The sequence below is a fragment of the Camelina sativa genome, chromosome 5 (assembly GCF_000633955.1).
Source record: "Camelina sativa cultivar DH55 chromosome 5, Cs, whole genome shotgun sequence".
In the NCBI taxonomy this organism is placed as follows: domain Eukaryota; kingdom Viridiplantae; phylum Streptophyta; class Magnoliopsida; order Brassicales; family Brassicaceae; genus Camelina; species Camelina sativa.
The window spans coordinates 8739147-8750997 of NC_025689.1; the positions used below are offsets into that span (position 1 = coordinate 8739147).

General features: G+C 39.4%; 3 protein-coding genes across 4 annotated transcripts; all 3 read right to left on the bottom strand.

Annotated features, from left to right (window-relative positions):
• On the bottom strand, nucleotides 148–2453 carry LOC104786227 (multiple organellar RNA editing factor 2, chloroplastic). Its single transcript, XM_010511588.2, has 4 exons — nucleotides 2018–2453; nucleotides 1811–1908; nucleotides 1652–1717; nucleotides 148–566 (listed from the first exon to the last, which is right to left on the bottom strand). Exons 1-4 carry the CDS (start codon nucleotides 2368–2370, stop codon nucleotides 424–426), a joined length of 660 nt encoding a protein of 219 aa, XP_010509890.1. The 5' UTR covers nucleotides 2371–2453; the 3' UTR covers nucleotides 148–423.
• Nucleotides 2557–6793, bottom strand: LOC104786228. Of its 2 annotated transcripts, none has more exons than XM_010511589.2 (7): nucleotides 6027–6793; nucleotides 5266–5936; nucleotides 4971–5184; nucleotides 4442–4897; nucleotides 4182–4368; nucleotides 3912–4102; nucleotides 2557–3521 (listed from the first exon to the last, which is right to left on the bottom strand). In XM_010511589.2, exons 1-7 carry the CDS (start codon nucleotides 6651–6653, stop codon nucleotides 2739–2741), a joined length of 3129 nt encoding a protein of 1042 aa, XP_010509891.1. In that variant the 5' UTR covers nucleotides 6654–6793; the 3' UTR covers nucleotides 2557–2738. The 2 variants fall into 2 exon arrangements, with proteins under 2 accessions (XP_010509891.1, XP_010509892.1); XM_010511590.2 differs by having other exon boundaries at nucleotides 2557–3588; nucleotides 3982–4102; nucleotides 6027–6792.
• LOC104786229 (heterogeneous nuclear ribonucleoprotein 1-like) lies at nucleotides 7774–9666 on the bottom strand. The gene is made up of 2 exons (XM_010511591.2): nucleotides 9257–9666; nucleotides 7774–9091 (listed from the first exon to the last, which is right to left on the bottom strand). The coding sequence occupies exons 1-2, from the start codon at nucleotides 9476–9478 to the stop codon at nucleotides 8108–8110; spliced, it is 1206 nt and encodes a 401-aa protein (XP_010509893.1). The 5' UTR covers nucleotides 9479–9666; the 3' UTR covers nucleotides 7774–8107.

Consider the following 11851-nt stretch of genomic DNA (forward strand, 5'->3'; position numbering starts at 1 on the left):
CCTCATAATGACACAAGAGTCCGTAATCTGTTTATACTTTATACTTTATATATAGGCTTACTGATTGATAATGAAAATAAATTCACTATTTGCGACACTAATAATGGGTACGACGAATTCAAGGACAAACAACATTATTCTTTATACTTAGAAAGAAAACTAATTTTGATACTTAAGTACACCATGTCTTTTCCTAAAACAGTGAAACCTCAATTTACATTATTATATAAAAAATGTTACACAGAATCAAAACTTAGCATTTCAACAATAATCCAAAGTAGGTCCATTAAACTGCAAAGGACTGGAATACGGAGCCCTCTCGTGGCAGTAGCAACATCATCATCACCCCCACCATTATCATCATCATCATACTGGTTTTTCTTTGATTCGAGATGGTGTATGTATACCTTCTTCAGTTACAGTTCATCTTGTGTTTTCTCTGCGGCGGGAGTATCGAGTTCTGTCATTGTATCTTGGTCTATCTTGGGCTCTCTGCGGCTGTGGCTCAACCCGCCTCTGCCTCTCTGGTGATCGTTGGACTATCTCTCCATTAACAAACAACTCAGCTGCAAGTCAACAACAAAGTATACAAATCAGAAATCAAGATCACTGTGAATATCCTTCAGCATTTTTAGATTTAATACGAGAAATGTAAAGCTGATGTATCTCTCATGATAGAATATATGCTTCCACCATATCAAGAGACAAGAGCATAGCACAAAAAAGAGAGAATCTGGATGTGAGTCCATTAGCATTCAAAACTAGAAATGGCTGAAGGCTACTAGCTTTGCCAAGATGGACTTCTGATCCATGATTATACAAATTATTCTTTACTTTAGATCTCCAACCATCTCTTACATCTATACTTTATTTCAACTAAACATGTTGTTATTCTAAATTCACACATATAGATCAAGAGAAGAGTCTGGTATAATTCTATTAGCATTCAAAGCTAATCTTGCTAAATAGATTTATTAGTTTTACCAAGATAGACTATGAGCTATTTTTTCCATGTTTAGGGGGAGTGACACACTGACACTTGGTGGCTATATATATTTTATCATCTTGACCGGTTTGCACTAAGACATGTCACTAATTCAGAGCGCACACCAGGACAATATATTCACCAGGTTCACAAAATTGGACTAACTGAAGCAAGAAACACTCAAGGATTGCAATGTATGTTTCATCTACACCGGCCTGCAGGTAGATATTATATTAACTATCTGCAAAAGTAGGCTAAGATAAAATTATTTGATGTCAGTCCATTAGCATTCAAAACTAATCATAGCCCAAAGGACTCATTAGCTTTGCCAAGATGGACTGATACACAATAACATTGCCTATGTTCCAATTTCCAAGAGAAAAGCACTCAAGAGTTACATGCAATATATGTTTTCGTCCAAACCAGCCTTCAGACTAGATATGTAATTATCTATCTGCTCAAATAGGCTAAAGAGAAAATAGATGATATCAGTCCATTAGCATTCAAAGCTATTCATAGCCAAAAAGACTCATTAGCTTTGCCAAGATGGACTACTCCAATCTTGTATTTCAAGTTTCAAGAGAGACACGCACTGAGACTCAACAATTGCAATGTCAATCGCACTAGCAAAGACTTCCATTTCGAGAGAATACGCAAGAAAATTACCTCCATAATCTTTGTTTTCAGGATCCACATAGGAATCAGGAAGCACAAACAGAACACCGGGTAAACCTGTCGTAAACAACTCAATACTTTAGAACACTCTCTTCAGTATCTGTAAACACTAGCTAACATAAGAAACAAGTGTAAGTAAGTAAAAGAGACCTTCAAGCTTAGTAGATGTCTCTTCATCAATCTCACAGCCAAACCCTAAATACCTCTCACACGAAACATTGTAGATCCTCTTCGTCGCCTCTTCCTCACTACCAATACAAAAACAACACAGAGCAAACTATTCAATAACTCCTCGAGCAATCAGAACATTATGCCCTAGATTTTGTTCATTCATATGTAATCAGTAAAATTTATTACCTTCCAACGACTTTAGCCAAGGTTTGAATGTAACAATCAATCATCTCCTGCTTCGTCGCACCTTCGCCGCCAGGTTTATCCATAACAATAAGCCAGTGCTCGTAATCACATCCAGGAAACAAAGGAGCCATCTCCGTCGGAGGCCGATCACTAAAGTTAGAGCCAGAGTTAAGCGGCGAGTAAGCAGAGCCAGACCGGTTAGCTCCGCATCGGATTGAGAATAACCGGGTCGAGCAACCTAACCGAGATCCACCGCAGTGAACAGAGGAAGGAATCCGAGGAGGAGCTAATACGGGTGTATTAGAGAGGAGAGCGCACGTGAGGTGGCGCGTGCCGGACAAAGGCAAGGCCATTGTAGGGCGACTGAGGAAGGGACGCAAGACGAAGCTACTGGAGAGAGGTTTAGAGTAAAGTGGATAGGGTTTTGGTTTCTCTAACTGATGGTTTTTATATTGAGAAAGACAAATATTATATGGGCTTCACATAATTGGGCTTTAAAGCCCATAAACAAGACTTTCTATTTATGAACACATCTCTCTAATAAAAAGAATCAACAAATAATTTCCTTGTAAACAACAAACACAGAAATATTTAAAATTACAAATCAACTCCAAAACTTGAAAATTACACTTTTTAAGCCATTTACACAACGAATCAAGTTCACGTCTCTCTCATCAACACAAACGTTTTGTTTTTTTTTTTAACTTCATTTGTTTCCAATTCACCTCCGTTTCGCCAATTGAAACGATTTTTTCAAGAACTGATTAGCGACACGATCGTTTCTATGACAAAGAACCCTCAAGATCGTGTTAGGATCAGACCTGTTCCATCTTCCAGTAGTTGGAGGCATCGGTAGCTTCTGTCCAGATCCAACCATCCCCATTCCACTTGTCTCGCAAGTAACGATGCTAAAATCTTCCATAAGTTGTTCTGTTGGTTGACTCATTAGCTGAATCACTCCCTCCACTGTCTCTGCCTCTCTGTCCACCACTTCTTCAGGTATCAACCCTTCGCCACAAGTGCAAAACACCCTTTTCAAGTTCTCGAAGTCTTCTTCGATGAGACTGTGATCCGATCTATAGAACACTCGGGAGTATCCACCGGCGAGAAGGACCATCAAGAACGCTTCGAATGATGATTTCATAACCTCCCTCATCGCTAGTGATTGAGCTCGATCCGCGAGAATCGCTGACATCAGTGTTAAGTTCTGTTTCATGATCCGTAACGCCGGTCTGATCCTCGCGTTCGCGACTTCTCCTACGTAAAGACTCTCGTAGAAAACAGAGTTCGAGTCGAGGAATATCAAACGGTAAGCCGCGACTTCTGAAACGTGTTGGCAAGCTGATTCGATTCCAGCGTATGTGAAGTCGAAGTAGGAAGATGAGTTGTTGTTTCGATGGCGGTAGCGTTTTCTAGTTGCGGGAAGTACCCTCGGGTTTAAAGAGAGTGTTTTGTTTAAGGAGTGGATATGAGAGCTTAGGAAATGTAACGTGTTGAGACGAATGTATAGACGTTGTGTCCCACGGCTTGTGGACGGGCGTGGATGGTGGCCGTCCGAAATCACAGATGCCGTGTGGNCTGACATCAGTGTTAAGTTCTGTTTCATGATCCGTAACGCCGGTCTGATCCTCGCGTTCGCGACTTCTCCTACGTAAAGACTCTCGTAGAAAACAGAGTTCGAGTCGAGGAATATCAAACGGTAAGCCGCGACTTCTGAAACGTGTTGGCAAGCTGATTCGATTCCAGCGTATGTGAAGTCGAAGTAGGAAGATGAGTTGTTGTTTCGATGGCGGTAGCGTTTTCTAGTTGCGGGAAGTACCCTAGGGTTTAAAGAGAGTGTTTTGTTTAATGAATGGATATGAGAGCTTAGGAAGTGTAACGTGTTGAGACGAATGTATAGACGTTGTGTCCCACGGCTTGTGGACGGCCGTGGATGGTGACCGTCTGAAATCACAGATGCCGTGTGGTTGAAATCTTCGTTGGGGGTAGTACACGGTGTAGCTCTCTTCCATAGTTTAACGAATCTTGAATCTCGGTTACATCTTGTAAGAGGAGGTAATGTAGGAATGTAACTCTGTCTTGATCCTGAAAAGTTCAAGTATTAGATATAACAAATTTGATTCTTGTGGTAGACTGATTTTGAATTCTTTTTTTTTTTGCTTACCGCAAGATGCAACAAATGTGGTGTATTCTTGAAAGAGTTGTTCCAATCCTTCAGCGATATCATGAACTAGATCTTCTGTAATCCCGATAGGGATTTCGAAGAATTCCTCGATGGTATCCTTCGCTAACTTCATCAGCTCTCCCGCGGACTGTGCGTAAGGTTCTGATTTGGATTTCGGGTTCCACGTCTACAGAGAAAGAGAGCAAACATAAGATAAAAGTAATGTTTCTTGGAAAACAAGTAAGATATCCAAAACTTACTTCAGTTTCCTTTGCTCTAAATAAACACTCTTGAACTCTCTTGAGCTTCTCTTCTATCCATTGTCTCAAAAGGCGCATTATAATTGAATCCACTTCATAGGGAACCATCTCTCGTACAAGTCCTTTTCCACCGTCATCGCATTCTTCTGTATCTTCAGCCACCATCTGCACCAAGACCTTTTCGAGCTTCCCTGCCGTTTGCAAAACCTCAACTGTATCTCTTGAGATAAACGATCTTCCAGCTAAATATTGCATCAAGATGGACCCATAACATTGGTGAAGTGACACTGAGGCAACACCAGCAGCAACCGAGTGCCATCTCTTGAGTATCGGGCTGAAACATTCTCGTTCCCTTAACGCTAGCTCCTCTGTTTCCTTAGCTAGCTGCAACAATGTTCCAGCCGCTTCTTCTCCTTCATCTGTAGCTGCGATCTTAGCTTGCGTGTTTTCTATCACCTGCAACAAAGATATTCAGAACCCTAAAAACAGAGATGAAATAAAAACACAACTATAGATTTTGTTTTTTTACCTTAGAAAATGCGTTTTTAATGGAAGATCTTATGTAATAATCGACGCGATCTCCTGAATGATCCACTAATTTCACATCACCTTTCTCTTGTCCTTTCCCTTGAGAAATCGTCACATCTTCTCCCAAGATCCTCGACGATGATAATGCCAGTGGCAGAAGATTTTCTATCAATCCCACGTTACCTCTTTGGAAATAATCATGGTAGCTCAATAACCTAAAAAACCACAATCACATTCAAATTTCAAAACATTTTGTAAACCATATGTGTTTTTGGCTTAGCAAGAATGTTCAATACCTTTTCTCGGTCCATCCTTGCATAGAGGCCAGTGTCGAGTTTAATAGTTTCACATAGAGGGCTTCGCGATCAGGCTTCTTAGCGTCATTGGCAACTTCAGCCAACATAGCATGAGAAGCGCCAAGCAAGTCCGGTTCCATTTGTGATGTTACGACGTACTGATGAAACAAAACCCACGTGAAACACAGGTTATGTATTGGTCGTGTGATCCCTAGTGTTGACCAAGTCTTCTTCATTAGCTCAAGAAGCTCATCGATCTCATCCAGCACCAATGTCTCATCTCTGACATCAAATATTGACTGCAACAGAGCAACATAAAGATGAATGTTGAGAGGGTAACCGTCAGCCCAGTGACAAACATCAGTTGGATTTCCATTAGTGCCACGCCAAGATAAAGACACGACGACGTTGGTGAGTGTTCTCATTGTGTCTGAGGCTTTGCTTGTGTCAATGGTTTTTGTCTCGCTTTGTCTGACAATTTCTCTTAGACGCATTGCAAAGTTGTTGGTTTTGTCCAGAGGAATTGATGGATGAAGAAGAAGACCAGCTTCAAGGACTTTAAGTTGCCGTCTTTGCCAGAGTTGGTACTCGTGTACATCACCAAACTCAGACGTTTTTAAGTGTCGGAGAAGCTCTAACGGTAAGATTATTGTCTCTGCTCGTCTACCCGTCTACAGATTATTAAAAAAACACAATTAATGTATTGTGTCAAGGCATTTCAACGTTTACATTAACTTGTAGAAGAAGTAAGGTTAACTTACTTGGCCAACAAGCGTTCTCAACAGGGTTTTTCGAAGCCGACTGTCACTTTGTTCTGTCACCTTCATTTGCTGCCTCATGATCTCCGCCGAGGTCAAGGGTCTTCTAGGTCGAGAAGGCGGGACCGTCAAGAACCCGGCTCCAGGACTAATATGTCCCGAACTACTGTTCATTCCGCCACCGGGGGATAGAGAAGTTCCAGCTCCACCAGCGGCACCTATGGTGGACATTCGCCTAGACGGAGAACGTTTAAGCATCTTCAAGCCTAAAGCCCGTTTCACCCGGCTTGTCGGGGTCGTGACCACCTCTTTCCTCCCTGAAGACCCAAAACCAAACCCAGAGCCAGCACCAGGTGAGCCACCGGATCCTATTCCTCCTCCTCCATCTCCATGATTGTCGTTGCTATTGTGGTTAGAGTAAAACGTAAGAGCAGTCCTACCTCCAAACCCCGGTGAGGAACGGCAAGCCGTGAAGAAGATCTCATAAGCCGTCTCACGAATATCATCTCGATCAAGCCCTTCAAGCTTCCCAAATGGCCAAAGAAGGTCGGTATTAGGACAAAGCACAACGGAACCTCCCGTGTTAGAGGTGGTTACCGAGAAGGACTCTCGCCGGTGATGATGAGTCATGGCGGAGGAGGGGAGAGGGTGTGGTAGGGAAAACTTTATGGGATTTTTTATGAAATTAGATTACTCAATGAGAGAGGAAAGAGGAAAGGAAAAGACATTTCTTGAGTTATTATAAGGCAGACGTAAAAATAAAATAAAAACAATAGAAACAAAGAGAAACTGTGAGGAGGTGGAGGAGAAAGGCGACAAGTTGGAAAAAGGTAATCTACAGCAAATTTTTCTGTATTGAGAAATCAGAGAGGATGTGAGTAAAATTAGGATAACTCACCAAAACAAAATATACTAGAATTAGCAAATTTTCTATTATTAGTAAAGTTTTGTCCATTCAAATCTCCTCTGTAAAATCATTTATTTGTACTAGATCGTTGCCAGCTCAATTCTTACCATTTTTGTGCTACTAAATCTTCTTTATTTATTGTTTTTCCTATACCACCACTACGTTTAATTCTTGTAAATAATAACGAAAAAGACAACTTTTTCACTGGTGATTTCCTCTATCGATCTTGAATGAATTTAGTGAGATATCATGAAACGAAAAAAAAACTAAAATAATATTAAAAAAGTGTATATGCAATTGGACCAGCAATATTTTCATAACTTACTAAATCATATTGCAAGTCATGTCCAAACAGCATGACTTGTAAAATTGTAATGAATCAGAGTAGATAAAAATTCTTGTGAACAAAGGGTGGGGATAGAATGGGATTCGCAGACAGGCTAAAGAAGAAGTAAGTGGCTTGGATATGAAACATCGCTGGTCCTCCTAGGATATCTTTTTAGTTAAATCGTTTTCAGTTTAAAGGAGGAAGAAAAAAGATGCTAAAGAGACAAACATTGATCCCTACTTCTCATGGAACTTTCCACAAGTTTGAACAGCGACCAAACAAACCAGTTTAGTCAGGTCTTGTCGGTCAAAAAAACTACTATAAAGGATCTAGGGACTGTTAAGTTTCCTTTACTGGCCAACACGACCTTTCTTCTAAAACGCAAACGCAGACATCGAAGTGGTCAATTACAGTCTTATTCTACCAAACACCTTTCTTAGATCCCAATGTGAACAACCAAGCAAACAATTTTCACCTAAACAGAGGAGATGCAAAAGCAAGAATATGGAATGGAATATTCAAAAAATGAATGAAACAAAGGAAGGTGAATGATGATAGTCTGGAGGATGTATCGTTAAACACAGACACTAGAGAGGATAGAGAAAGAAAACCATTTCAAAGCCGACAAATATAAATAAGCACGCAAACTTGAAAACTACAACTTCATAGGAAATACTAGCAGTATCCGGAATTGCCTGAAAACAACTTATTGAAAAAACTAACAAAAGAGATAGTCCAGCGTAGGTCGACCTCCTGGTCAAACCGCCCCAGACGTGACATCATCAAGGCGGAAAGAGGAGGTTTCAAGGTCAGCGATAAAACCACATTGTAGTAGTCTTTCTTCTTCAATCACTGTTGCTGAGCTTGCCTACCGTTTCCATAACCTCCACCATAGCCAGCTTGCCCGTTGATCCCTTGGTGATTCCCATAACCTCCAGAGACATCTGAAGCATCCGCATAGCCTCCAGCCCCAAGGCTGTTAGGCATATTTCCAGATCGCCCACCTACTGCACCATAGGCAGATGGAGTCCCATATGAGGAATCATTTCCACCGTAGCCATAACCTTGACTGCCATAACCAGCAGATGCACCAGCTTGACCCATAACTGCTGAACCGGGACCAGAACCACCCCAGGGAGCTGCATTCCCATAACCCACATTACCATAACCGGATGGTGCTTGAGCGCCCCATGAACTTCTTGGACCACTTCCAAACCCAGCTCCAGGGACACTACCATAAGGCGCACCAGCTGGATTACCATACCCACCAAAACCTCCGTAACCCACACCATTGCTTCCATAACCATAACCCGTACCATAGCCAGAAGCACCGTAAGGAGGATAACCACTACCAGTGTTTTGAGGCTGCATGAATCTATTGGTATCCACACGACCCTCATAGCCACTTCCAGCAGAACCACCATAGCCCGGAAACCCACCAACTCCGGCGCTGCCATGACCACCACCGGTGGCTACTCCAGGGTTAGCATCTTTAGGAAGAGCACGTTTAACTTCTACTTGTTTACCATTCAAATCGTGGAAAGTCTTATGCAAAACAAGGTCAACAGAATCTTCAGAATCAAAAGAAACAAAGCCAAAACCTCTAGGACGTTGCGTAGTCTGATCAATCATAATGACTGCATCAGTCACAGGACCGTAAGTTTCAAAGTAAGCCCGAAATTCATCTGATGTTAATGCAGGAGGCAAACCTCCCACGAATATCTTCTTAGTACGAACGTTAGCTCCGCTATCAAAATTCCTAGAAGCATTAAAATTCCCTGATCTCCCAGCAGGACTCTGCTCTTCTCTAGACATTGCTCTCTTCACATCAACCTAATATACATTGACACAACTTAAACAATCCATCAAACATGACAATAAAAAAACCTCAAGATTCAAAAAGTATCAATTTTTACAGCCGAATTAATCAGGACAAGAGTGGGAATTACTAAAAGATTCAAAATTTGAGAAACCCAATTGAGAAAAAAAGAGACTTACATCTCTATTGTCGATATGGTGCTTGTCCTGAAGAACCCTATCAATAACAGAAGGATCCGAGAATGCGACGAAGCCGAATCCTCGAGGACGACCAGTAACTTTCTCACGCATGACAGTGACCTGCAAAACCTCACCGAAATTGCTGAAGTATTCTCTCAGAAGATTCTCGTCGGTTTCCCATGAAATCCCGCCGATAAAGAGCTTTCCCTGATCTGATTCCATTGTTTTTAGGCTTTTAAACCCTCCGTTAAAAAAAACCCTAGATTCAACACCGACAAATCTCCCCGGTGAAGAAAGAGGACCGCAAGAAAGCTGTAAAAATTTCAGTGTCCCGATAAAATTAGGGTTTCGGGTTTGTGAAATTGGGTGAGAGAGAGAGAGAGAAGAGACGAGAGAGGATAAAAAAAAAAAAAAAAACAGACTTTGGAAAAATAGCGGCCAATTGGGTTAAAAGTGAGTGAAATAGATCAATAAAAATAAATATATAAATAAAAAAAGAGTAGACTTTTCAATTTTAGTAACTTTCGTTTATTACATTTTTTTTTTCTTTTCTTGTTTTTTTTTTTTTTTTTTTTTTTTATCTTATGCTTTTGTACGAAAAGCAATTTAGAAAATGTGAAAGCTTACAAGATGATTAAGGGGCAAAGGATATGGAATATGCCAAAGAATATGCCAAATGGTGATGTTACATATACTACATAGCTTTCTTCTCCTTCAATTTTTGCATTTGTGAGAAAGAAAAAAAATTGATTTAATATAATAATGGGAAAATTATTTTTCTTTTGAGTCATGCCAATCTAAGTAGAAGAATCTGTCTAGAAAATGGATTCAAAGTAATAACTAATTTTTACCAAGAAGCCTTAGAAAATTATAAACAAAGGTTTAGAAAAACAAAACTAGCTACTTGGGTGCAAAAAAAGTAAAGAGGAAAATCCCCAAAAGTTGTGGAAGGAGCCAGAAATATAATTCGACTTTTTGACCTTTTGACTTAAACGTCCCACGTCTATTACGGTCATATCATATAGTTTTTTTTTTTTTTAATGAATAACTAGTATTCATATTTATTATATTCATTTTCTTCAGTTGATTCTCGAATCTAAGAACAATCACCAACCAAATTAAGATTCCGACGAGTGGAAATAGAATCATATAAAGTCCTTATCGTATCAACTTATTTTATCGAAGGCCTTATCGTATCAATTTATAAATCCCAGCCAAATGGAATCATTTAAATAATATACATATACATATGAATTCGGACCTGTTCCATATTATACATATATCGAAGATAGTTTTTTTTTGTTTTTAAAAATGTGAAGTGTGTATTATATATAGAATATTTTGTATAATCATATAACAAAGCATCAGACGATAGTACGATACTATCGCAGATTATATGAGCTTTAGAAAATGTGAAAGGGCAATGTGGATAATTTGTATGTAACCTTTTAATTTCTTCAAGAGTCGGACGAAAGAAACAAATACGCCAATATAAGTTTTTTTTCACTAATATATCAAATAAGTTTGCTCACATTTAATTCCTTATTTAACTATAGCCACTAAAAACTTGACCAACCATTCAACCAACATATATACATTTGTCCCGTTTCTCATACATACTTTCTCACATTGAATACGTACGTGATATTTTAAAACAGAGAGAAAAAGACAAGCAGTATCCGACGACGATCCGTATGGCAAAGAAGATTCGTACGTACACATATATTGTATTGCATGATTAATTAATTCACATCTTGTAAGATTAACTCAAACCACATGTTTTATTATATATGTTTTGCAATTTCATCGTCAGTAGTAGCATCACAGTATTTATTACTTTGAAGCTTAAATGTTAAATCGCTCTGCTTTGAATAAAAAGCATAACTAGCTAGTCCGAGCTCACAAGCTTGGCTGCAGATTAAGATCTTCAACCGAAGAAGAAATCTTAGCTCATCGGGAAAACACAAGCCACTCATGTGCATACATGATTGATTATTGCAAAGAGAGATATTACATTTTCAGTTTACTATGCTATTTTGAAACGTATGGAGATGGACAATCATAACTTATTTGATCAGTATAATGTTTGATCCTTAATGGTATGATTGAGCTATAAAAGAAAACAAACAATAAAAGCATAACTTTCTATATGTGAAAATGAAATTTGAGATAGTGGTGGCTGGTGGGAATATATGCTAATTAAATGTTATACGGATATTCTCCGGATATTTTATACGTATGCAAACATATATGTACCGGGTTGTACTGCATCCAATATAATATGCGCATATATATACGTATACGTATACTCATTACTCAAACAAAACTGCATAGTAATTTTATGCTCACGAGTTAACATTTATTTAACAAACATTATATGCTATATATAGGAATATTATGATGATTCAGTATTCCAGTATTCACATATCATAAATGCGCAATGACGACACACAAAAAAAGTGTAACAAAACTACAAACGTGATATTTCGTTAGAGATTACGATTGAACCGACCAAATAAAAACGACCTATGACAAACCCAAAAGGTCAAAGCAAACGATATCCGTGCTTCAAAACTCGATTCGAGTGGTCCAAGT

Bases quoted from the DNA above. Each gene is read 5' to 3' on its own strand.
- LOC104786227 (XM_010511588.2), bottom strand. From the start codon at position 2,370: ATGGCCTTGCCTTTGTCCGGCACGCGCCACCTCACGTGCGCTCTCCTC. The intron at 1,909-2,017 runs GTAATAAATTTT...TTGTATTGGTAG, and splicing joins TTGGCTAAAGTCGTTGGAAG to TGAGGAAGAGGCGACGAAGA. The intron at 1,718-1,810 runs GTCTCTTTTACT...TGTTTACGACAG, and splicing joins GACATCTACTAAGCTTGAAG to GTTTACCCGGTGTTCTGTTT.
- LOC104786229 (XM_010511591.2), bottom strand. From the start codon at position 9,478: ATGGAATCAGATCAGGGAAAGCTCTTTATCGGCGGGATTTCATGGGAA. The intron at 9,092-9,256 runs GTAAGTCTCTTT...AATGTATATTAG, and splicing joins ACCATATCGACAATAGAGAT to GTTGATGTGAAGAGAGCAAT.
- LOC104786228 (XM_010511589.2), bottom strand. From the start codon at position 6,653: ATGACTCATCATCACCGGCGAGAGTCCTTCTCGGTAACCACCTCTAAC. The intron at 5,937-6,026 runs GTAAGTTAACCT...AATAATCTGTAG, and splicing joins TGAGAACGCTTGTTGGCCAA to ACGGGTAGACGAGCAGAGAC. The intron at 4,103-4,181 runs GTAAGCAAAAAA...TGAACTTTTCAG, and splicing joins CACATTTGTTGCATCTTGCG to GATCAAGACAGAGTTACATT.